Below are 24,976 nucleotides of genomic sequence, written 5' to 3'. Positions count from 1 at the left end.
TCTGCCTCGTAAGTCTCCTGCAGAACACCGCTATGAGTCTTAATCGCATTGGCGCAGCGGACGGTAGGAAGCAGTTAACTTGATGGATACCTCCAAGCTTGCACGGTTGCCCTGTTTAAGAACAAAAAAATACACAACCCCCCCATTTATTCTGTGAATTACTGCCTGCCAATTATGCAGCATACATCTCCCTCTGACCCTCTTTCCCTGCTTCCTCACAAACAAGTCACAAACACTTGCATATGCCCAGAGCTTCCTGTAAGGAAGCCTTGAGCGCTGTAATTTTTTTTAGCTTGCTTGGACAGAAGGGGGGTTATGAGCCGTTGTGCCGTGAGCTTTGATCTCGGCGGCCAACGGTCCAATCGTGACAACAAAACACGTTTCTGTGGTGCCAGGGTGAGCTTGTGTTCAGGCTCCCAATGTACTTCATCTGTTGGCTCCTGCTGAGAGAATGCGAGGCAGCTTTGCTCTTGGCAGATGTCCCTCCTAAAAAAAATCTCCCTCTTACATTCCTTCTCTTTTATTTTTCTGTCGCTGTTCACTGCTATTTGGCAATCTTCTGTGGGATTTCGTAAGCCTGCTGTAAAGCTGCAATGAGCTGCGCATCGCCATTACGGATGCAAGACATCCCAGAAACCTCAAATTGAAATCACGAACCAAATCAGGACGAGTGATAGTCTACTTGTGTTTTCATTGTTTTTGCAGATTCTTTTCACAAATGTACACATCGAAAGTCATTCAACCCTGTAGTCGGGTGGCGCTGATTCTGCCACTGTTTGTCGATATTTTGGGGTGTGGTAAAAAAGCTTTGACATGGTAATCTGACTTTATCAGAGTGTCTAGTCTTTGGAATTTCATCTTTATGACATTTTCATGGTCCTTGAGCGGTGCCGTGCAACGCCCTCTGCATACAAATGGGACAGCGCTAATCTGTCTACGTCCATTGTTCAATTTTAGAAATTAATACTCAAAGAAAAGATCTGTCTGTAAATAATTGCACTTTTATGAGCAAAATGTTCACAAGATGTACAATATATTTGTTTATTGGCTTCAAGTCTGGGAATCCCGCATTTCTATGGAAGAGTGTGGGCAGGTAGGACTGTGAAGGAGTATTGTCATTCATCTCCTAACTATAGGACTATATGTAAAGCGGGATACTCCCAGTTGTATCTCAGGAATATTATCTTTATTGTTGATTATAAAAGAAATGGGAATAGACGTGCTATGGTTCCTTCCATTGGGAGTTGAACTGCTCTGTATTTCAGACCTCAGTGTTACCTGTACAAATAGCGGTGTGTTTTCTATACATTCCTCACGTACTCTGCTGCTGTAATGGCCCTGTCTACTGGTGTATATCATTCTGCCATTTGTACCTAATAATGAACAACAGATTGGCACCTATGGGCAACTTGTCATGCCATTTTGTATTTGTAATTGAGTCCATTAACAGGCTTACTCTGAGAAATGCCTCGGGATGCAGGCTATTAAGAGCGACTCACTCTTTAATCGAATGGGTTGGTGTAGTAGCTTTGCCTGCTGTAGCCCATTACCGGTCCTCTCCGAAGTTGAGGCGACCAACACTAAACTTACAGATGGCAGGTCGTATTCCCCATCCGAGGGTTCAAAGTCATTTCATTCCCTAGGTGGGTGGGGGTCATCCCATATCCAATCCATATGCAAATATCACCCTGTCACATGCAAATCTATGCAAAGCAAAAGCAAGACCTACGACCGGCTTAAGAGATCCGCCAGGCGCCGGCGTGCCAATCCAGCCAGCTGGCTGAAGTCGACTCAGGCCGAGCTTTTTATCTGCCACATTATTATTTTATGAATTTCACTTGCGATGCCAGTGGTTGCGATGTGGTTGGGCACTGGGGGAACCTGAGGTGAATGTGTCCAGCATTAGAGTGGATCCGGGCTGTTTTAGCTTGGATCAGTCTGGACACAACTGAAATGGGGGACGAATCGTCTTTTTTTTTTTAGGGTAGCTGCACAGTGAAATCAAACCTAAGACACGGCGGAACACCTTGTGGAACACAGCTTATTGAGTTTTTTTGTGAGATACCAAACCAGATGCCAGTACCAAGTGTTGGCACGGTGCGATTCCTGGCGTTTCATCTTAGCATTTTAATACTTTAGGATCGTTTTAGGGTTTATGCATTTCCCCGATCACACATTATTGCATGGACGAGGATTTTTCATTGACGATTTCATCAGAAAAGTCTGTCTACTGGAGGGTATAAAAAGCAAGTTATTCTATGCTATTTCAAGTGTTTCTTAATGACCGAGGGTACATCTTCCTGAGGCCTCCCTTAAAACCATCACTTGGACTAACTAATTAATCACTGAAATATATTAGTATGCCTGTCGTTTTTGCTCTGCTTTAATGGGCTTCACCGTTTGGCCACGAGACTATAACTAAAATGTTAGCCTATAAACAACATTCTTCTCTTCACTTAATAACAAGGTCAAATTAAATTCTAATATTTATTTAAGAATTCAATAAAGCTGTCTTAGGCATATAAAAGTGTCCTATTTTATTATGCTTGATCACCTCACAGGTTGCGGTGTCATTTCAAATTGGTTGATTTTTTAAAGGAAGGTCCATAAAACAATTTTACCTTGTTTTCATTCAGCGTTCCAGCGTTTTTTTTATTAATTCAAAAGGATGCAACCACCAATTAAAATGTCCAGAACGCCTGCGATGAGATTTTTTTTTTTTTTTTCAGTAGTGTGTCCACTTAAAATAAACGTCCTTCAAGCAGGGGAAGATGCACACTGTGAATGTAGATCCTGGCTTGTGGCAGGACTTTTGCGAAAAAAAACTTGAAACGATGCATAAGGCCCAGGCCTCTAGCACCTTTTGCTCATTCAGAGGTGCATGTCTCCTGCATCTGTCGGCCTCCCATCTACCTCTGCTGCTCTCTCCTCGCCCCCTGTGGCTATCCGATCCTTCAACACCCCATCATCATCTCCTGCTTGACGTCCTTCACATCCCCCCCCCCCCCCTCCCTCCTCCTTCCAGGCACTCTTTCTTTCCTGAGGCTCGGGGTGCATTGTCCATCCGACACCGGCCATTAATTCTTCATGGCACCCGTCCCTGATCCTCCCGCATCCAGGATGGAAAAGCATATCTGCTCATCGGACCACAAGCTGATTCCTTCTTTTTCTCCGTCGTTTTTTGCCCACTTCTGATGCCAACGCTGCCTATCTTCAATCTCTTTCCGCTCGCTCTCTCCCTCCCTCCCTCCCTCCCTCCTTCTCTCTCGTGTGCAGTGAACGGCGGTTCCCTCCCCAGCTCCCCGAGAATGAGGGCTTTTCATATGCGAAGCGTGTGTGACAATGGAGCACTGTTGGCCCAATAAAATGCTCTTTGTTATCCCGCGTAACAAAGTGCCCTGGCACATTCATAATGTATGTCGGCGTACGCCTGGGTGGAACCCCTTCTGCTGAGTACGGGTTAGACTCGGGAGGCTGTAACTTTCCCAGCGCTCTCTCACTCACTTTCTCCTGCTTCCGCTGATGGGCATGGGCAACATTTCAAAATGAACGACTGAAAGGCTTCCAGGCGACGACACACACACACACGCGCACACACACACTCGGGCAACTCAAAGGCTTTCAAACCGCCGTCCCAGTTCTGTGAGCTTTGTGCATATTCCACTTGGACTGGTCCGCCCCACAGTTCAGGGAGGCCAGGCCGGCCCCCCCAGGTAGGGACGGGGACATTAAGACCTGCGGGCGATGGAGCTTGGTGTTCGGCCTCCCCTTCGTCGGCTAATTAGAAATGCAAAGAGCGAAACGGAAACGACCCCAAAGTCTTAAGGATCACAGTGTCTGTCTGTCATCCTTTCTCGTCGTCGTCGTCGTCGTCGTCGTCGTCGTCGTCGTGGCCGTCTCCCCTTGTCTCTTCCATTTCTGCTCGCTCGAATCCAACGAGTAGTATCTCTCCTTAAACATTACACACCCTTTCTCTCATATATATTTATTCGTATCTTCATTCATAGTCAACGGGCAACATCATTCACAGTAAACGGCCAGGCACGTCGTCCCCCTGCACCCGGCCGCCTTAGTCACAGGAGACGGCATGCGTCACAGGGGTCCTAATTAAAATCGTGTATTATAGAGGGGGAGAGGAGGAGGAAGGCCCCCCCCAGGGGGTCCGGTCCCGTCAGCCTGCCCGCCCGCTGTAATGAGTTACAACTCTCTCCTCAAGAGTAACAGCACCTGCTCCGCTGCCAAGCGCTGGCCAGGGTCCAGGGGCGGATTCGGTTAACAGGATGGCTGTGATCCGCTGTGTGCACTCGGAGCCTCGGAGAGGTCCGTCTCTCGAGGCACCTCAAGCGGGAAAGACGTACTCGCTGTCTCCCTTGATGAGCTTCAGCGAGTGGTCGTTCCCTGTTTCTATCTTTTTACGGAAGCTTTAATGAGGAACTCATTATCTTTCCTTTCGTAGGGTTCCCCTTTCTTTTTTTGTACCGTGTTCTCTTTGTGTGCATTGTTGGTCGTTCTACACTACACTTTTATTGTTTTTCTCTCTCACTCGCATTCAATTCATCTCAAGCCAATCATCCTTATTGTTAATGTTCTGAAATAAGAGGTACGTTTTAATGACAAAAAAGAGAAGAGCAACGCAAGATTTGCAATCCTAACAATTTAGCAAATAAAAGTGAATGCAGTTTATAAACAAATAATGGAATGAAACAAAACACGTATGAATAATAAACTGATTCAGATATTCACTCTTGACCTTCTAATATTAACATACAAATGCTGTGGCGTACTTTAATAGAACTCTCTCTCTCTCTCTCTCCCTCCCCCCGCCTCTCTCCTTCTCTCTCCCCTCCGCCTCTCTCTCCCCTCCGCCTCTCTCTCCCCTCCACCTCTCCTTTCCTCCACCTCTCTCCTCCCCTCCACCTCTCCTTCCCTCCACCTCTCCTTCCCTCCACCTCTCTCCTCCCCTCCCTCTTCCTCTCTCCCTCCCTTACCGCCTCTCTTCCCTCCCTCCCCTCCACCTCTCTCCTCCCCTCCCTCCCCTCCGCCTCTCCCCTTCCCTCCCTCCCCTCCGCCTCTCTCCTTCCCTCACTCCACCTCCCCCCTTCCTCCCTCCCCCCAGGTGTACCCGGGCCTGATGGTGACGGCGGGCCTCATCCACTACGTCCTCAACCTGCTCCACATCACGGTGCACATCCGGGACGTGTGCGTGTTCCTGGCGCCCGTATTCAGCGGCCTCACCGCCATCTCCACCTACCTGCTGACCAAGGAGCTGTGGAGCCAGGGCGCCGGCCTGCTGGCCGCCTGCTTCATCGCCATCGTCCCCGGCTACATCTCCCGCTCGGTGGCCGGCTCCTTCGACAACGAGGGCATCGCCATCTTCGCCCTGCAGTTCACCTACTACCTCTGGGTGCGTCACTGTCGCCACCGCTGTTTGCGTTCAGATTATGCGCTTCTGTTCGATCCAACCACCACCGCTAGTCTTGGATCGCGTCGGTGTGCAAGATGGTACAAATGGCAGCATATTTTCGAGTTGTTGAATAAACTTGGAAATAGAGTTTGGATCCGGTGTGCCAGCCTGTCAGGATTAGTTTGATTATGCATGCTATCAGGATGTAGTGTTGAGATGCGGCTGTGGTATGAATTATTTTGGTAAAAGGTAGAAAAACTGAAAAGGTTCACCTGCACAAACAGTTTGAACTGCCAACCGATATGCACTAGTAATAGCGTAGTGAAGTGGAAAAACAAAATGGAGTCAATTGAACTAATATCTGTTTTATAAATAGTGTTTTATATTTATACATGGTTGGATGGATATCTATTAGAAAGAGGGGGTTGCTGCATTATGTTTTACCACTAGTGCCCAGCGATGCCATTATCGGTCATTAAGGAACCAATGTTATTTGGAACAATAGCAGCAGTTTGTTAAGGCTTGCTTGGCTTGTGCTTGCTTTCAATTTGGTTTCACAGAACCGATTTCACTGAAGACACTGGGCTGGCCAGAATATCCAACAAGAGCCCTCCCGTTTTTTAATTCATTCCCGTTTTAAATTATTTATCTCCGCCATTCTGTGGCTTGCACACAATTTCCTGCTGGGTAAAGCTTGCGCACATGCCTGACCTCTATAACAGTAGATGAATTGATATTGAGTGAATGGTTGAGGATTTGCAGCCATTTACCCATTGTCTGTGCCTATTGGAAAGATTGATAACTCAGTGGTATTGCAAATGTTCAAAAGGGTTGCAATGTTTTTCATAGCATGATCAATGATAATCAATGCATCGGTCATACATCAATATCCACATTCGTCTTTTTGAATGGCATCTGCCTACCAGCAAATAGGAGGACATCGGGTCACAATTTTGAAAGTTATTTTTCACCCAAAATATTATTCATGTCAAAGTTTGTCTCGATTTGAATTGGTTTTCAGTCAAAGATAGTGTTGCGAACGGCTGAAAGATTTCTTTATTTCCCTCTCAGAAAATGCAAAAACTAAAGAAACGATCGCTGCATCACTATTGTCAAGTCTCCCTTGTGATGTGCGCTGTGTCTCTCCAGGTGTTGTCTCTCCTGATGATGGCAAGTGTGCGTGTGTGTGTGTGCTCCGATATTTTTTAACCATTTCTCGTGCCGAGTGTTGAGACTGTTCCTTTATCACCTTATTCAAGGCTCTTTGAGTCAACAAAAGAAGCTCTCAGAAAGCCAGTGCCGATGCCAAGGTGACAAAGGTCATTTGTGTTATTTTAGTTATAATTTGAGTTATTTTTCGGAAAAACAAGATTGGGCTGTCAATAATAAGCGAAATAATATACTTTAGAGGGGGCATGGAGTGTTCCTTGAGCTTGGAGAAGGAAGGGTTTCAAGGGAAAGGGAACCCAGAAAAATAAATTATTCTTAGCGCCTGCCCTCTGTGTGTCCTCTCCTTTCAAACCCCATCAGCCAGCACCTCCCTATGCGCAGACGCCTCTGTGTGTGTATTCAAAACACCATCATCCATTGCCTCGCTAGCCCACAGCTACACAAACTCTGTGTGTATGCATGTGTGTGTGTGTGTGTGTGTGGATTTCTCCCAGTCTATTACTTTGTGTTTTTGTCTGATTCACCAACAGGCACGCACCTCGTTGATACGATGACACGGAAGAGGGTGTTCCTAGTTCTTTCATCACCCAAGTCTCCCTTTTCAGTGGTTATTAGGCGACCTTGATACGTAGTCTTGCTCACATAAATCTGCACCACTAAAGGCATGGCTTGCCTCAACTCTCAACTGCTACACATGCACGCGCGCACGCATGTTAAAATCAAAATTACGCACACAATAGTCAAACATCTGAACACATACACACACCCCGACGGGTGTTTGGAGTGAAACACGAAAAGCCGCCGTTATGCATGCCACAGGCAGTCCGCGAGCATTTTAAACCAGCTTGCAGCCTATTTATTTAACTTGCGCACATAGCCGTTTATCCCCAAACGCCCCGGCTTCCCTTTAAGCAGCAACCCAGGGACTCAGAGCTCATATCGGTCCGCCGGGATTGAGCTAACGATGGGACCCCCCCCCCCCCCCCCCCCCCCGCGCCTTTCACTTAACCCTACGCTTCCAGCCGCCGACGGCCCCCGGCTCAGGAGTCGGGGCCGCACTTAGAGCCCGGCTCCCCTCAGAGCCAGCAGCCTTACAACCTTGTTGTGCACATGAGTGCACGCTCGCATACCCATACCACATCACAGCGCGACGTGCAGCCGCCTGTGTGTGTCTGTGCGTGGCGGGGGCGGTCGTCCCAGGGCCTTGAGCCCGCTGCAGGGCCCGGGTCTCAGGCCGTGTGCCCGCCGATGTGAGGGGGAGTACCTCTTGGGTCCAGGTGTCTCGCTGACCCATGTGTTGGAGCGCGGCCGGTGGTTAGCATGGCCGGGCTCCCTGCGGCGTTCCCAGATGTTCTCCGTGTTGAGTGAGGATGTTTACAGGTCAGACTGGCTGGATGCCCGTTAGATGCCATTGTGCCAATGGCTTCTTGCAAGTTAAAAGTGATGACGTGTTTAAGTACTTTACCAGTACCATAACGTGGAAGGATCTTTTTCGTATTTGCCATATTTTACAACATGTTCCCTGTACTGTGTTACACGCCAACCGTACTGGCCTTTGTGCCTTCGCAAACCGACCCTCGGAGGGCAAATATCTAAATATTTTTATGCATGCGCGGACTGATCCACAAGATCAACTAAAAAGTTAAAGGAAGAAAGGTTATTTCTTCGATCTAGAACTTCAACTTTGTATTAAAATGATAATAACCCAAAGGGCTTCTCCCTTCAAGGCCGCTGTACGGTGGTGTCGGAGGGCTCTCGCTGCTGGATCTGTGGGCCGAGGCCAAATCTCTGTGAAGGCGCTGGGCTTAGCTGAGGCAGGGGCTCCGAGCCCTCTGGCAGCCTGTTCTCTCTGTAGCTTTCATGTCCTCCTCTGAGAAGCCGACCTGACTCAACTTTATCTCGCCAAGAACCTCGTGGCTTTCATGCAAAGAATTTGGAAAAAAAACAACTAATGTCCGTCATAAGTGATATGAAAGCCGGTATCGTCAATCTACTCTCGCTGCAAGACGGGTCGGGGGGGGGGGGTTCTGTGTGTGACTGAGGGATTGTGAGCCATACAGCCTCAGTTGCAGCAGGTGCTTCCCAATGCAGTCATCATGCATCGCCTGTGAAGCGGGGCGGGGGGGGAATTGCTGTTGCACACCAACACCGGTGATCTCACCAGCCGTCCCATTTGGCAAGGGGCCTGAAATACAATCATCCTGGACACGCACCACTGCCTAGCCATTATCGCTCTCATTTACGACCATGTTTGTCTTGGCCCCTTCTCTTTACCTTTGCTTCCTCCCTCTACCTTTTTGCTTTCTCTCTCTACCTTCGCTACTCCTCTCTGTACCCTCTTTCTCGTTTTCTCTCTCCCACCCCCCCCAACCCCAGCCTTCCCCTGACTTTCCTTTTGTCATTCCACTCACCTTCTTTATTTTTGGTCAGTTCTTTTGTGCCTTTTTCTTTCGGTCATTCTTTTTCTAATCCTTGTCCTTGCGGCCCTCGCTTTCCTTCTCTCTCCCTCTCTCATTCCCTCTCTCCCTTCCTCCCCTTCTCCCGCCGTCTTTCTCTTCCCCTATTGCGCCCCAAAGCTTGTCTCTTGAGCCCCTCTGTCTCATCTTCATTATCCGTCCCTTTATTCTATCTGCTTAGAACCAATTCAGCTGCAAACACTTAAGCTGTTGACCACCACCACCCCCCCCCCCCTCCTCCAATCTATAATTGAATCCGCACACACCCAGGAGTGCGTGCCTTTGAACTTCGTCACGCATGTGCCTCGCTTTCCCGCCTTTGCCCTCGACACAACTTGGGCATCCTTGTGATGAATAATTTTTTTTGCATTACATGCATGTAATTAGCCTTACTTGTGTTGCTTTACGCTTCCGTGAGGGGCAGCAATCATGGAGAGACCGACGTGCACGTGCGCGCGTGTGTGCACCACACTTATGTTTTAGGTCTGCCTGAGCTGGCTAATTATGTGTGGTGTGTTGTCTTTGTCCCTCTTTGCAGTGGCCCAAATCTCCCTTGTTGGCTCCTTGTTCTCCTCACGCATCACCAGCCGCCCTTCACTTAGTGAGATAAGGGCGAACCTTTGTCACTGCAACACTTTGCCATGGTCACCAGGGCAAACGAATGGCCAACCCTGTCTTTGTCAAAGCAACACGCTGGCGCGGTCGCCGGTGTTAAGCACACATCTTTGAAAATCGAGAACACACACACAATCACGCAACAGTCACAGACAGAGAGATCCTCTTCTTACCTCTTAGCTTTGCTCCGGCAGCCATGTTCCCCAGACAGAGCGGTCTTAGAGGTAGGACCCCCCCTCCTCTATCTCCTCATCCATAGTAGACTGGAGACCTGGACACACACAACTCATCCATCACTTCATTTGCCTTTTGAACTTTAGCTATTTATTGAGAGAGAAGATCATTGTGACTGCGTCACACTAAAGCATTATGGACGTCATAGACCATCAATATGAACCCCACAACATAACCACACTGCCCTCACTACAGTACAGATGTGTACAGCAGTTGACAGATGAATAATTAAATACCTTGGGAGACTGTAACTGTGCTTAAACTACAACACAAAAAAGATATGCAATAGTCTTAAAAAATGCATTGAGGTACAAGTCTGAATTCTGTCACTTTACTGAACCACATATTCCATGTAAATCAACTGGTGAAGCTCAACACATCGAATATCAATACGCACAAATATTTAACTTTTTTAAACATCAGCACATTGAAAGGACTTCTGTCACGTCCTTCTTTTAATTTGGAGTAGCATCAAGACAAACAAATCTGCGCGGTCGCCGGTGTTAAGCACACATCTTTGAAAATGAGCACACGCTCGAGAACACACACAATCACGCATACGAACGCACACATGAACAAGAGCACACGCACACAAAAAAACACACACTTGAACATCCTTGGACACACACACACACACACACACACACACACACACACACACACACACACACACATATTCAGTGTTATTTTTCCGAGGCAGAATACTAATGGGGTCAGCATGAGGCTTGTTGATGCAGCAGGACCCTCACCTTTTCAGGATTGTTCTGCTCGCAGACTTGTTTTGGTGGCCCACTCTGCCTGTTTGTCTGACTGACACTATTTGAGCGGCTGACGGATGGATGGCTTGACGGGCGCCGTGTAGATGCAAGGCTCTGCACAGATCACTCTGTCAATGCGACGGAGATGTTGGAGGGAGGGAGGGAGGGGGGGGGGGGGGGGGGGGGCTTTGGAGGGGGGCTCAGCACTTCCATCGATCTCTCTCACACACACACACACACACACACACACACACACACACACACACACACACACACACACACACACCCCCCCACTCGAGGATTATGTGTGCTGTAATGGGTCTCTCAGGTAGCATTCAATATGATATCAACTCTGAGTCAAGCCTTACACACACACACACACACACACACCGCACTCTTCGTTTCAAGTTCCCTCCATCACTTCAGTGGATGGGGACTTTGGTGTGTTATGTTATTATTTTTTGTGTGTGGGGGGAATTCGGCTTCTGTTGATGGGTGTGTGTGTAGGTGTAATTTTGTGTGTGTTTATGCTTGCCTGTGGGATAGAAAAACAGGGGACATGGACCGAGCACATATTGGGATTTGTCGTCCTCCGTTGTGTGTTTGATTGGAAATCATAATTGAATGCGCTTTTTTTGAATTGCGTACGCAGTAAACAAGAACCTTTACACTGTGTGCCCAATGTGTACATGGGTTTAACTTGTGTGGTGTATTACACAAATAAGCATCAGCGTATTTCTTGCAGACACCCACAGTGTTCTTTCTGACAGCTTATGATCCCATAGAGAACCACTGGCTCAGTCCTTGTTTTGATGGAAACAAAATCCCTCCTGTGTCTGTGTGACTTTGCTATTTTATTATCACTTTTTGTTCTGTATATATTTTGCCTTGTCCTGATGCTTAAATTGGAATCATGCCGAGGCGCTCTACAACAACAAACCCTTTTCTCTTACTCCTATAGCTACCTGCCTTCTTGCTACTTTGGTTGTTGGTTTATTTTAAAGTTGGTTGCGCAGCACTACATTTTTTGAAGTGATACTGATTGAAAGTTTGGGTTGTTCACCGTATATGTAGATATAAATGTCTCGGGGGATAGTCCGTAAGTTGTGTAGCCGCCTTATATATGCAGACATCCCCCACCGTACATCTGCGTTCTCAGATCCAATAAGTGCACAACGTATACCCAGGCTGGTGTATTGAGTTGGAGAGTTAAAACAGTGACGGCACCAGTAAAGAAGGCACACCCGGTCACCTGGAAACCACAATATTGATGGTTCAAATTCTGCGGTTTCCCCCATGGCGTGAATTAATGTTTATGTCGATGTGCCCTTTGTGCCAGACACCACACCTTAAGTTTTACTATTGCCATTTTAGATTGAATAATATAAAAGTATTTTTTACTGTCACTGTGCCTGTGGTGTGGGGTAACATTCGTGATCAGATGTCTTGTGTCTCCGGTTTACTCAATGTTGTCAAATGTGGGCCGTAGCCACCTAGACTGACCTTGTTTTGATTTGTTTTTCTCCTTTATCTCTCCATCTCTCTCTCAAACTCTGTCTCTGCCGCAATGTCTCTCCTCTCTCCTGTCTCTGTCTCTGTCCTGCAGGTGAAATCTGTTAAGACGGGCTCAGTGTTCTGGGCCATCGGCTGCTGCCTCTCCTACTTCTACATGGTGAGAATGAAACTCAAAGACTTGCACTGCTCATAGCCCCGCGCCCCTGATGGACACGGGCACACAAGCATGCACACAATATGAGCATGCAAATACTGCAAAAAATAATGCTGATATCCCAGTACCACTGTTGGGTCCATCTGCTGCCGTCTCTCGTACTTCTGCATGGTGAGAAGGAAACTCAGACTCCCACTAATTATACCCCTGACCAACAGAGACGCACACACGCAGACGCAGACGCACACATACACAAACACACACAGACAGAGACACACAGACAGACAGACACAGACGAGAGATGGCGGATTGGTGTGTGGTTCCCTGAGGGAGAAGCGGGACAGACAGTGCCGAGTCTGATTGGATTGACTGGAGTGGATTTAATCACTCCCCGTGCCTTCTTTGGGCAACAGGGAAATTGCGATCCTTTATTACATTAAGATGGACCCCGGAGATAGCAATGCTGGATTGATGGCCCACTGTCAACCGCACGCACGCATGATTTATTATTTATTTTTTGTGTGTGTTGGGATGGAAAGGGGGTGGCGGGAGGGCTGGGGCTGGAAATGGGTACAAAGCATTATTTATAAATTCAGCTGTCAGAAGTTTTGATAGGAAAGGCGGGTGGGCTATTGACATATCAGCCTGATTGGCTGAGGCAGATAGACCAAGTGTGTGTGTCACCAAGCCACAATGCAGCAGACCTTTGTCAGTATGTGTGACGGTACACTGGAATGTGCCTGGGTAGACCCCTGGCTCCCTGCTCGTTGTTAGTTCAATCTCCACGACCGAACCATGAGACGGTTGTCCAATGAGACGGATTACTGAAATCCAGCGTCATCGATCAGCTTCAGGATCACCTGCTGCAGAGAGCAAAGGAGACTGGGTAAATGGTGATTTAAAGATGAGGCTGATATAGTGACATCGAAGCCAAGCAGGGCCAGAGAGAGTGGGAGAGAAAGGGGCTTGATGAAGAGGTTGCTAACCGTAAAACCATCGGCATCAACCTTCACCTCAAAAACAAGGTGGTTTCGATTTAGATTCATTCGTATTTCTTTAATATATTTATTCACATTGTTAACCATGAATTGAATCTAAATAATTCAGGGCAGAGCAGGAATCAAACAATCAAACAAAAGAAAATCTAAACTGGAGGCGGAGGTAGAAAGTAGTTGAGGTGGATGGTAGGATGACGACTGGAAAAGGGAACCGGGTGAAGAGGATTAAGACTGCTTGTTGAAGTCATCTGGTTCCATAGGTGCCATAGTCAAGTTAAATCCATTTAATAGCTTTCGGCCAGAAGTGGACTGATAACCAAAAACACGGGGTTGTCTGGCCATTGTCAGAGTCCCTCCTTGGCCGACAGTAAACACAAACTCGGCCAGCCCTGGGACACTAATCTTTTCCAGTAGCCTGTGGGAAGACGAGATAAAACATCCTGGCCGAACAACAGCGTCCTTAGACTACGTGTCTCGAAAGGTTAAAAATCAAACCTGTTTAGGGGAATTGCCACTTTAGAAATACATGTGTTCATCTTGTTTTCTGAAACCTCCTTCCTCAACTGAGAAGACCATCTGCGTAAAAAATGGAAAACAGTAACTCTACCCAAAGTAATCCACTCTGAGCATTGTCACTGTCTCCATCTCTGATTCTCTCTAGCTCTTCTGATGTGTGTGATAGGAAGGGGGGGGGGGGGGGGGTCCGCGCCGACCAGAGCGCCACGTCGATCAGCTCCCCTCCCACTTCCTGGGATGTAACCCGGAGTGGGGGACATCACATGGGATTTAATGGGAAACGACACTCCCTATGCAGACGACAAGTAGTGGCTACCACGCACTCCCTCCCTCTCTGGCACAATCACTCACAAAAGATAAGATGGAGGGAGTACCATGTTCCAGAGGCGGGGGTGTATGCTCTGCTGAATAGAGAGGCAGAGGTTTCTATCACAAAAACTAGGGATGCCACAAAACCTGAAAGAAGCCTAATTCAAGGTTTTTTCATTCCAAATTTAAGCTTGGAACAAAATTGTTTGTGAGCGATTAACCTCATTGAATCCTCCAATATAGAAAATAATTATTTTGATTGCGACATGGAGCATCCCCATGCCCCATGCCCCAGAGCCTAAGCTTGTGAACAAAGTTGCTTCCAATCAGAGCCGCTTTGTTTCATGAGAGTGCCATAGTTTTCTCATGTACGGCGGGGACTGGTGTTCCTTGATGAGCAATGAAGCCACAGCGTATGTGACTGTGAGGCCCACACACTGCCAACACAAAACTCTGGATGCAAACAGGCAGATAACACACAGTTCTCTATACTGCTCCTGTTACAGTGTGCTCATGCACACACGCACGTACACACGCGCGCCCGTAGACACACACGCGTGTACAGACACACACACACAGCCCTAAAGACATCCCTGTTCTTTCTTCGAGTACCGCACACAGGTTAATACCCATATATGGACCCAGTGTTTTTTTCCCAGCAGCCCCGTGGCCATCAGATAAGGACGGCGTGGAGCGAGATAGTGCCAGAACACTGCCGAGGTCAAACAGACTTAACCATAGCTGGAGATGGAGCCTTTTCCTTTATACACACACATCCACACAACCCCCCCTCCCCCACACACACACACACCCAAACAAACACCCACAGACACACACAGGGTTACCTTCTTTGTTGTTTTTTCCGACGGAGCCCGACCCCATAGCATTTTCTCCCTCACCAGTGTACATCGCCTGCTTATTGACTGCTGCTTGCGGCTGCTGAGTTAGGTGATGAGGGAATTGAATGTACCCCCCCCCTCCCCCTGCAGTGTAGCTTACTCTCAGCGGTCTCCGAACACAAGCGATTGGTTTAGATAATGGAAACTGTAACTAGAACTCCATGCAACTTATTCCGAGCTCCCGATATTGGCGTGGATGACACATTTGCCTGCCACTGGGCCAACGTGCGCCTTTGTTTGGTCTATTTCGGTAACCTCCATCCTACATTATTTACAGCGTAAACTGCAAATCGCGTTTCAAGCGTAACCGGAAATTAGAATAAAGCCGTAGCGCCCCGGCTAGTGAAATTGGGGTTGCTGCGTTTGCTGCTCCCACTGAAGGGATTTGGTTTGGGTTGCTCTATATATAGTGTGTGGTTATCCACAGCCTAGTGGTGCAACAGAATGCACCTTTAAGTGTTCTTGGGAGGCCTTAAACCGTGATCAATTCGTGTATTTTGTATTAGTGTTTTATATTTATTTCGTTTTTTATAAAGTAGCCCAGAGAATATGTCCCTCAGTCCTTTCTCTCATTGTGTTTGGCAGAGTGTGCACAACTCAAGGAAACGCACAACACAGTTGAAAACGTACGTTTCCGAAAACCTCATCTGGCAGTCAGTCTCTTCGGTGTGTGTGGTCTGTCCCTCTTCCATCCAAAACATAAATGACCATTTTTCTTCAAACATGCAACCTCAGTCTTCCTGCTCAGAGCTCTCCTTCTCCCCCCGTGGATGACGCAAGTCTTCCCGGGGATGGAGCGACCCCACCCGCCACCAGGGCCTCCGGTCCCAGCTTCGTGCCAGGCGTCATCCGGCACTATCTCGCCAACATGCCTGCTCTCTCTCTGAATGCGGCAGGATCAACTCCCCCGGCAGTGGAGGAGTGAAAGGGCCATCACTGCCTGCATAACTGTTATGTATGCCCGCGTGCACACACATGGGCACACCGCCACGTACCCACACACACATGCGCGCACACACACACACACACACACACACAGGCGGAGATTGAAGTCTGTTGCTGGAGATGTACTACGTGTTTAAAAAAAAAAAAATAAAAAAAAAAATATATATATACTCGGTTGGTACCTTTTTTTGTTTTCACTCCTGCTGCCTATTCCGGATAGCAACCGATCTGATTCTTTTTACGCCAGCTGGGAGCTTCAGAGCTCAGAAGTGTAAAGACATCAGCAAACCAGGTCACCTTGTGCAGTGTTTGGAAGGAACTATATCGGAATATTATCCGCGAATATTACCTAAACTTTTTTTTTAAGTTTTAGTTATTTTCCTATTCCATCTTTTATTTAAATCGCCCGAGTTTTCAATTAGCTCTAAGAAGAGAGGCCAACGAGTCGACACGGAGAGGAGCCTCATATGGAACTCATCTGCGGTATTCATCCAAGCTACGCTTCAAATGCTACTAATTGGTTGTCGTCGTCTGAGAGAAGGGGGTGCAAATGACTCCCGAAAGATAATTACACCTCACTACTTATTTGGATACCTCTCTCGCTCTCTCCCTCTCTCCCTCTCGCTCTCTCTTATAATGAAACTATCCAATGAACAGGTTCAGCATGGTTTATAGTTTTTATTAGTTTTCTCTCCTCTGGCTCTCCCTGGGATATGTTTACAACTCAATCTGTGTGCGTGTGTCTCTTTGTGTGAGAGAATCTCTGTTCTCCCTCCCGGTCTCTCCGTCAACCCACCTACCTTCCTCCTGCTGTGGCCCAGCTCTGCTTCAGTATGTTGCCTTGATATTGCGTCTTTCTCATCCCATGCCTCCTCTTTTTTTTCCTGCGTGTTTCCGTCTGTGTCTTCGTGTCCTTTCCAAACCTTTTTGAGCAGGTTTTTCTGGGTGTATATTTATTTATTGAATTCCCCTCCACGTCGGCCACACCTGGTGCTGTGAAGTCCATACGGCACTGGTGGCATAGATTTTATGCAGAGCTTTTAAAGTTATCGGTGCGTGTTAGGCTTTTAGTCCCGCTGTGTAAAGGGACATGGGCTCTGGGTTTTTATAGAGCGCTATATATGTCAATTAAGTTTTAGCTGCTGGTTTATACACTCGAGTGGATGAGCTGGAAACTTGGCGGTGTCAGTGTCGGTGCTGATGTCTGTGTGTGGGTGCATAGCTGGCAGCATGTGTCTACCACTGCCTCTTAGCATTTGCTTTGTGCCCAGGTCTTAAGTCCTGTTGTATGTCTGTGCCGCCTGGACGTCGTCCGCCCGTCCGTCGGTCCGTACGTGCGGATTCAGCCCGCAGCCTTTATGTGTGCCTGCCACGAAGGATTCCTCATTCCGTGTGTCTCTTAAGGTCCTCTGGGTCTCTGTGTGGGTGTGGGCTGATGTGTTTCGCCCTTTCGTTTACAATTCCTTTCATAGTATTGAATTGTGTTGAATTGAAAATGCCGGTTTCATAATGATTTTTTGGCTTGCCGTCTAGATATTCTTTTTTCGTTGGCTTTTCTTTCTCAGCGGGAGACGGCGCCCTGGGCCCTCAAATATCAGGGAATTCAGGGTCTTGTCCATTATAGCCAGTGAGAAGGGGATGATTAATACAATCAATTCATTCTGCTGATTTCCAGCCATGCTCGGTGCTAGCAAAGAATTTCGTTCACGTGTGTGTGTGTGTGTGTGTGTTTTCAGGTCTCTGCATGGGGAGGCTATGTTTTCATCATCAACCTGATTCCGCTGCACGTGTTTGTGCTGCTACTGATGCAGCGCTACAGCCGAAGAGTCTACATTGGTGAGCCACACACACACGCACACACGCTCGCGCACTTACACACACCTCCCTTTATGCTTGTGAAATTTATAGCACAACAGTAAAAACCCAAAGAATATCCATCGACAATCTCTCGTTTCTGGCTGTCCCTCATTCGGGCATGCATTTCTGAGCAGAAATGTATCCCATAAATAACCCTGGATACAAACAGTGTCTCGTGTGCTGACTGCGGTTTGGGGTAGTGTCTCAACCCCTGTTCCAAAGCCGCCGCGAACCCCTCACACCGCCCCTGGGGGCGGTCCGTCGTCGGGGAGCTGGTGGCCACGTTCCCCTCTAAAACGCCTTCATCATCCATCGAGTCAGCCGTCCATATGCCGGCGGAAGGCGGGAGCCGCGGCCATCTGCTTCCACTTGACACCACTTTATAGTGTGGAAGCACCACGAGCTGCAGTGGTTCTGTTATAATTATAGAGCTGGGGTATAGATCTGTGTAAAAAGGATATATCGATAATTATAGTGATGGATGAAAAATAAAGATGCATAGATGAAGAGATATGTCAACAAAGATCTAGATGGATGGATCTATCAATATAAAGATGGATCAAAAAAGATGGGGGGCGCCCCGGTGGCTCACAGGGTAGAGCACGTACCATATAGGCTCAGCCCTGATCGCAGCGACCCGGGTTTGAATACTGCCCCTCTATCTCCCATACCTTCCTCTCTATCTCACTCTATAATAAAGCATAAAAATGCGAAAATAAAACTTAAAAAAAATAAAGAAAAGATAGATGGATATACATAGAGGTATAGAGTTATGTAAACAAATATCTAGATTTATGGATATAGATAAATGTTTATTAATCTTCTGGGGACCATACACAAATTCTCTCAAATGCTCCCTCAATTTGAGCATTATACGCTTGGCGCCCATTAAAAGTTAGTGTGAGTTGGAAACCGCCGAGGGCCTCTGACGGGAGATCCGTCTGTATTGACTGACTGTAGTCCGTGCGGTCCAGGCCTCGTTAACACACAGCCACGTCCTGAATCACCTCGGGTTCTCTTCAGTCCCACTCATTTGTTTTTTATGTTCTGTACAAACCTGAGAAACAAACAAGTCCAAACTACACTGGCTTTGGCAGACAATCCCACGCTTCTTAACATCGGGGCTTGCGTTGACCTGCCCTGCCCGTGACCCAGCTTTAGTGTCTGCGGCGCATTGTCAGCCAGGAAAGTGTTGCCGCAACTTGCCTGATAAAGAAGCAATACAAACAAAACCCTGAGCCTGATGTAATGGCTCAAGTTCCTTTTAAGGTCGGAAAGGCAGTTTATTTTTAAAAGCAAATTTTGTCATTTGTTGAAATTCTCTTTGTAGACACCGATCAATAAAAAAAATGCAGTGGGGATAAACTGAAAACATTGGATGGCTCACCTGTCTACCTACTGGCTATCTGCCTGCACTCTGCCTGGGCACTCATTGCTCATGACCAGAGTCATATGGCTTTGGAAGGAGGTGTGGAATTCTTTGGATAGTTTCATTTAGTGAACTGTGACTCGTTGCCAAATTCCCTGAACCGATCTATCTTATACTAGCCTTTATCTTATTCTAGCCTTTACCAATTTCAGCAGTTCATGGACTATCTTAATTATTCATTCTTACAAATTATCTGGCCCCATCCTTAATCACGGCATGCATTTTCATTTCTAATTAAAAACTCAAAATCAAAACCAAATCAAGCATTTCCCGCATATGAATCACATTGTGTGATCTATCGCTAACCAGGTGCACATAGCTCATTTCAAAAGTCAATATTGTGCCTTTGTCTCGTACAATCTGGCGTCCATGTTTAGGGTTACCGGCGGTCTATCCACACAACGTAAAGATAAGAGATGCCAAATTAAGTGTCGCTTGAAGACGTCAGCGTGTATTAGTGTTTTAATGAAAACCCAACATGGCTTGAGCACTGTGGCGAGCTCTTCATCCATCCCTGCTCAGTCAACAGCAGACGCTGGAGAGATAACCACACGGCACCTGTCGCTTCCCGCTCTCTTGGAGAAGCGGGTGAAATGTTTTAATAAGAGCATCTGGTGGTTAGGTGCATATGACAACTAACCCCCAAAACGCTTCCCCCCCCCCCCCCCCCTCCCCCCCTCCTGCAACACCCAACGTTGCTGCGGCAACGGGGAGTCAACCTATCCCTTCAGCTTCAGTCGCCATTTTCCCTGTAAATGACTTTAGATAAGCTGTTTCGTGTTTACTCTTTACCCTGAATCTCTGCGTTTGAGGAGGGGGAGGGAAATCAATGGCGTTTAAATACAGCCGCTGAGCGGATTTTCTCCATGCTGAAAAAACTAGACTGCTGCTGGACAATACAGCAAGAAGCTAGCTAATTTAATTGTTTCTGTGTTTTCGTATTTTGTTTTTCTCTCATGTCTTAATTTTTTCTTTTTTTGTGTTAAGACTCAAAACTCCCTTCTTGTTTCTAACTGTGCTCCCTGCCTCCTCTCTCCTCTCAGCTTACAGTACGTTCTACATCATTGGCCTGGTGCTGTCGATGCAGATCCCCTTTGTGGGCTTCCAGCCAATCAGGACCAGCGAACACATGGCCGCTGCAGGTAGGCTCTGTTTATATTTTTATTATAAAGACTTTTATTCCAGTACTGAAGCCTATTTCAATACTGAAGTGTACTTCAAGCGTTGAGGACCTTTACAAAGCGGTTCTCAGATTGTGAAGATTCTTTGCTTATTGCCTTCTAAATCCAACTGATTCAGCTCATGCAATTCAAGGCCCACGTTTGTGTTGTATTTCATACCTCTTTGGGTGAGATGGAGGTTGCCTAGTGGGACTCAAAGCCCCGATCGTGGGGATTCGTCCACTGACTGTCTTGTATTTGTGTTGCAAGCCAAGCAGAGCTCTTGTTAATAAAGTACTTTTTTGAGTGGCATTTGAATCCGTATAACTAATGGTGTGACTCACCAGAAGGCGGCCCCGAAATGACAAGGAAGACGGGTAAGGCTGCGACAGTATAGATTTTGACTTACCGCAGTGAAATTGGAGTGTATGTTGGCGGTTTACCGCCATCCCCCCCACCTCTAAAAAATATTATTATCTTGTTTATCAAAAGCCTGTAGCAGGACTTTGAACGATGGCTTCTCAACGGTATGGAATGGGGCCATTTATTGTACCTCATAACCAGTCACACTAAATTAATTGTCTGCGAAGCATGCGGTTCCCGCCACCCAAACCATGCTTCCCCATCTAAACCCGGCTTCACCACCTAAACCATGCCTCATTATCTAAACCATGCCTCACCATCTAAACCCAGCTTCTCCAGAAGCACTTCGCTGGTAGTGAATCACCTCGCCTCACATTGCCATGCACGCATTGTACGGCTAGAGCTCTCAACAGCTTGGATATTGTTCGTTCATTCCTCTTCTAAATATATCATTCAAAAGGTTAAAGAACATTTAGATGGAAGTGTGATTTTACTTTGTCGATGTTCACTTGGAAAAACAAACAGTTTGTTGAAAAAGGAAGGTTTTCTTTCAGATTAGCCTTGTTCTAAAGTCTCGGCATTGGACAATATTTCACACCCTATTAGATCGCTGATATAGATATTCATCGCATTTTATGCGTTTTATCAAGGAAATGCATGTGGCACTCATGTGTAAACAAGCCTAATCTGAAATAAATCGAGTCTCAATGAGTTTTTGAGATTTCAAGCAAAGAGGGAATATTGAACGTCAAACTGTTATCATCAGGGTGAACACCAGGTTTTTGTGTTGTTTCTGTCTGAAACAAACTCTTCTGGGTAGGTATCGCCATATGTGCAGCGTTGAGTTCTAAAATGCTTAATTCATTATTGTTTTTAACATATAATATCAGTGTTGGCTGTTCCCTCAAACAGATGTCTCTAAATGTTACAATATAGCCATATAAAACAGACAAATTGTGTGTGCTCTTGTGTCTGACATCGCCATACACGCAGATCTAGAGTTCTGAACTGGGTCATTCTTTCATATTCTTTCATTTCACTTCTTTCATATAATTAATTAAAAAGGTTAATGTCATGGTCGCCATCCATTTCATTATATCTCTCCTCTCCTTGTGTAGCTCCTCAAATGAAAAACAAACAGCCGTTCTGCCTGGGGCATAATATCCACTAATCTCGGTAGGCCTAATGCGCTACATCGCGTGACTCGTAGTTCCGATGGCAACAGATATACGACTTGATAAAAACACACATTCCCGTGCGAGATACAGCTTGAGATTAAACTAATGTCTGGTCTGTCAATCTGATGTCTAAATTAGCCATGTATTCACAAAATTAAAAAAAATGAGCCAATTGACCTAGTTCCACACGCAACGGATACTTTTCCCCGGCCGTCCACTGCACGGGCATTACCGCTCGAAGTGTGTTGAAAGCAGAAAGCTGAAAGCACTTAGCTCAAGCTGTTCACTTGATGAATGTCTTTTTTTGTCTGTACCGTGTTTGTAATATATTGAATGGTACACAATTAATAATAATCGGAGGCCCACAAAATATGTTTAATGGGCTGTCCCTCCCCCTTTAGTGCAAAGCTGAATCGACAAGCAACTGAAGTTTGTTTCTCAAAGTCCTTGAACATAGTTTGGCAGACAGTCAATAATGATAACGAAACCACAATTCATATCGTTCATGATGCGCAACTGTCACCAGTGAAAATAAATACAAAAATCCAAATAAAGAAATTGCGGCGGCGACAGTGACGATCGCCACCCCGCGGTAGGAGTCACATGACACGCTTTTGCGGCGTTGCGGTTATCGCCACAGCCCTAAAGACATGATGGGGTCTCAGACCCGGCCACCTCTACAGTGAACCCCTTTGGATTAAGTTTGTGGATGCTAGGTAGCACGTTATGGATGTTGAACCACCTGTTTGCTTGTGGAGATGGAGTGCATGGGGACTAGTTTGGAGAGTATCAATCAATGTGCCTCGGAAAGGGCAGACCCCTGCATGCCTCCCTCCTGGGATACATCAAGAGCAGTAAAAATGGAGGCTTAGGGAAGGTAGTGGCTCTCTCTCTCAGATGGGGAGAGCAGAGCTGTTTATCTGATCAAGCCTCATTGGGAGGTTTATGAAGGCTCGTTCAGATTGTGTCTCAAATGCAGGCCCATCTGCTCACAGCCTGTATGTGTGCGTGTTTTGGATGCAGCTCTGTTTGTTTACCTGTGTGTGTGTGTGTGTGTGTGTCTCTGTGTGTCTCTGTCTGTGTTAGGGATGCACCGATTGTGAAATTCTGGGCCGATACCGATGTTTAAAATAAAATTTTGGCCGATATGCGATACCGAGGTTTTTTTTGTTATTTATTCCCCCTTTTGTACCAGGGAAACAAACCCCAACCCCCCACGCAGACACGCACCTCGTATACACGCACACACAATGACACAGGGAGAGGCTTTTATGATTTGTATGAAATCAATCTGTTTATTTCAACAACTGCGCCTTGGCTTAGGCAGATACGCCTATGCGCCGAAAACAGATCGCTATTTATTTTACTGAACACAGCCTGCATGACGGTGAACTAGACACGTCTTTAGCATATGGACATTTTGACAAAAAAAATTACTTCACACAGTGTGTCTTTTTACAATTTATTTGTTACTCGTAGTGCTGAGAAATGTTTGCCAAAGACGTTGACGTCACTTAGCAACCGAGGACGCCTGCGGAGTAATACGACCGTGCGCACGTGTGGTTTGTTTACAAATAAAAGTGAAAGAAAATGTCGGTCGTGTGGGAGTATTTCACTGTCTCGGCGAATGATCAGCGATATGCAGTTTGTAAGACATGTTCCAGTGACATTTCAAGAGGAGGAATCATTAAACATGTAAACATCGGCCACTGCCATCGGTGAATGTCATCCTATTTTCCGATAGGCCGATGGCAGTCAACAACTCGAATATCGGCCGTTACCGATGTTCGTCCGATACATCGGTGCATACCTAGTCTGTGTGTGTTCATCTGTTCATGAGCAGGCACACACTGAATCAGTGTGTGTCTGGAACCTGCTAGTTTGGATACCAGAGTTCTTTTCTATTTCTCTATATATACCGTTATCCCTCTCTCCCTGCATGTTCCTTTGTTTCCTCGTATCAACTCTGCCCCCTGTGTTTTAGTCACTGTGGGTGGTGGATGCTGGAGGAATGTGTTTGGAGAAGGGCTGCGGACTCAGTGCAAAAGGGTCTGTTTTTGTGCCTCCGAGCCACAGAGACACTAGCCCAGACCAATAGATGGACAAACAGAAACGTAGACAGGTTGAAAGACAGCCAGGTAGCCTGGCTGACAGACCGACGGACAGACAGCCAGGTAGCCTGGCCGACAGACAGCCAGGCAGTTTGGCCGACATACAGGCAGGAGGCTTGACAGACAAAAGTTAGATTGGCGACACGGAGCAATAGCAAAGTTTAGCACCTTGGCAGCTCTCCAGGAAATAGACAGACCCCTGGCCTTGGAAGTTGACATTTACGGCCCATGGCACATTTATGTCTGGGGGCCAAACAGGGACGGTGGTGGAATGAGGAGGAGGCTGGTGAAAACAATGAGCTTCCTCTCTCATTGCTCTCAATTATCCTGACCAATTTGGAAGGGCAGCGGCCAGATGGATTGACTTGGGATGAGTGCAGGGAGAAGGAGCGACGCTCAACGGAGAAACTCTTCTCAATCACCTCCAAATTCACCCAATGCAGCTGAATTAATGTATTTAAATCGATATCTAACTTCTCTGTGTGTGTGTGTGTGTGTCCCCTCCCAGGTGTGTTTGTGCTGCTGCAGGCCTATGCCTTCCTGCAGTACCTGCGTGACCGGCTCACCAAGCAGGAGTTCCAGACCCTCTTCTTCTTGGGCGTGTCTCTGGCTGCGGGAGCAGTCTTCCTCACCGTCATCTACCTCACCTACACAGGTCAGCAGGCCCCACCATCCCAGCTCATTGCACGCACGCACACACACACACACACACACACCCATGTCACTGTTCAGACACTTGCACACCGCCCCCAACAAAACATTACATGGTAACCATGGCGGTGTTTGCTTGCCGACGGCTGAGGTTTGTTGTTGTCGATTTGAGTTCGGGCCAATGTTCTGAACTTGGGTATTGGTGTTTGTATCCTGGAGGTTTGCAACACCCGTGGAGAGAGAGAGAGTTGCAT

General features: G+C 47.0%; 1 protein-coding gene across 1 annotated transcript in view; it reads left to right on the top strand.

Annotated features, from left to right (window-relative positions):
* The window catches only part of LOC132450713 (dolichyl-diphosphooligosaccharide--protein glycosyltransferase subunit STT3B-like), a 78,782-nt gene that overhangs the window by 34,547 nt on the left and 19,259 nt on the right, over nucleotides 1–24,976 (top strand). The window contains exons 3-7 of the mRNA XM_060042770.1: nucleotides 5,117–5,404; nucleotides 12,244–12,309; nucleotides 17,710–17,809; nucleotides 20,303–20,401; nucleotides 24,580–24,726. Of these exons, the coding sequence (XP_059898753.1) occupies nucleotides 5,117–5,404; nucleotides 12,244–12,309; nucleotides 17,710–17,809; nucleotides 20,303–20,401; nucleotides 24,580–24,726 (700 nt within the window). The remainder of the gene's footprint in view (nucleotides 1–5,116; nucleotides 5,405–12,243; nucleotides 12,310–17,709; nucleotides 17,810–20,302; nucleotides 20,402–24,579; nucleotides 24,727–24,976) is intronic.

Source organism: Gadus macrocephalus, chromosome 22, assembly GCF_031168955.1.
Source record: "Gadus macrocephalus chromosome 22, ASM3116895v1".
In the NCBI taxonomy this organism is placed as follows: domain Eukaryota; kingdom Metazoa; phylum Chordata; class Actinopteri; order Gadiformes; family Gadidae; genus Gadus; species Gadus macrocephalus.
The sequence above is the reverse complement of the archived record's forward strand: the minus strand, read 5'-3'. Positions and strand labels throughout refer to the sequence as shown.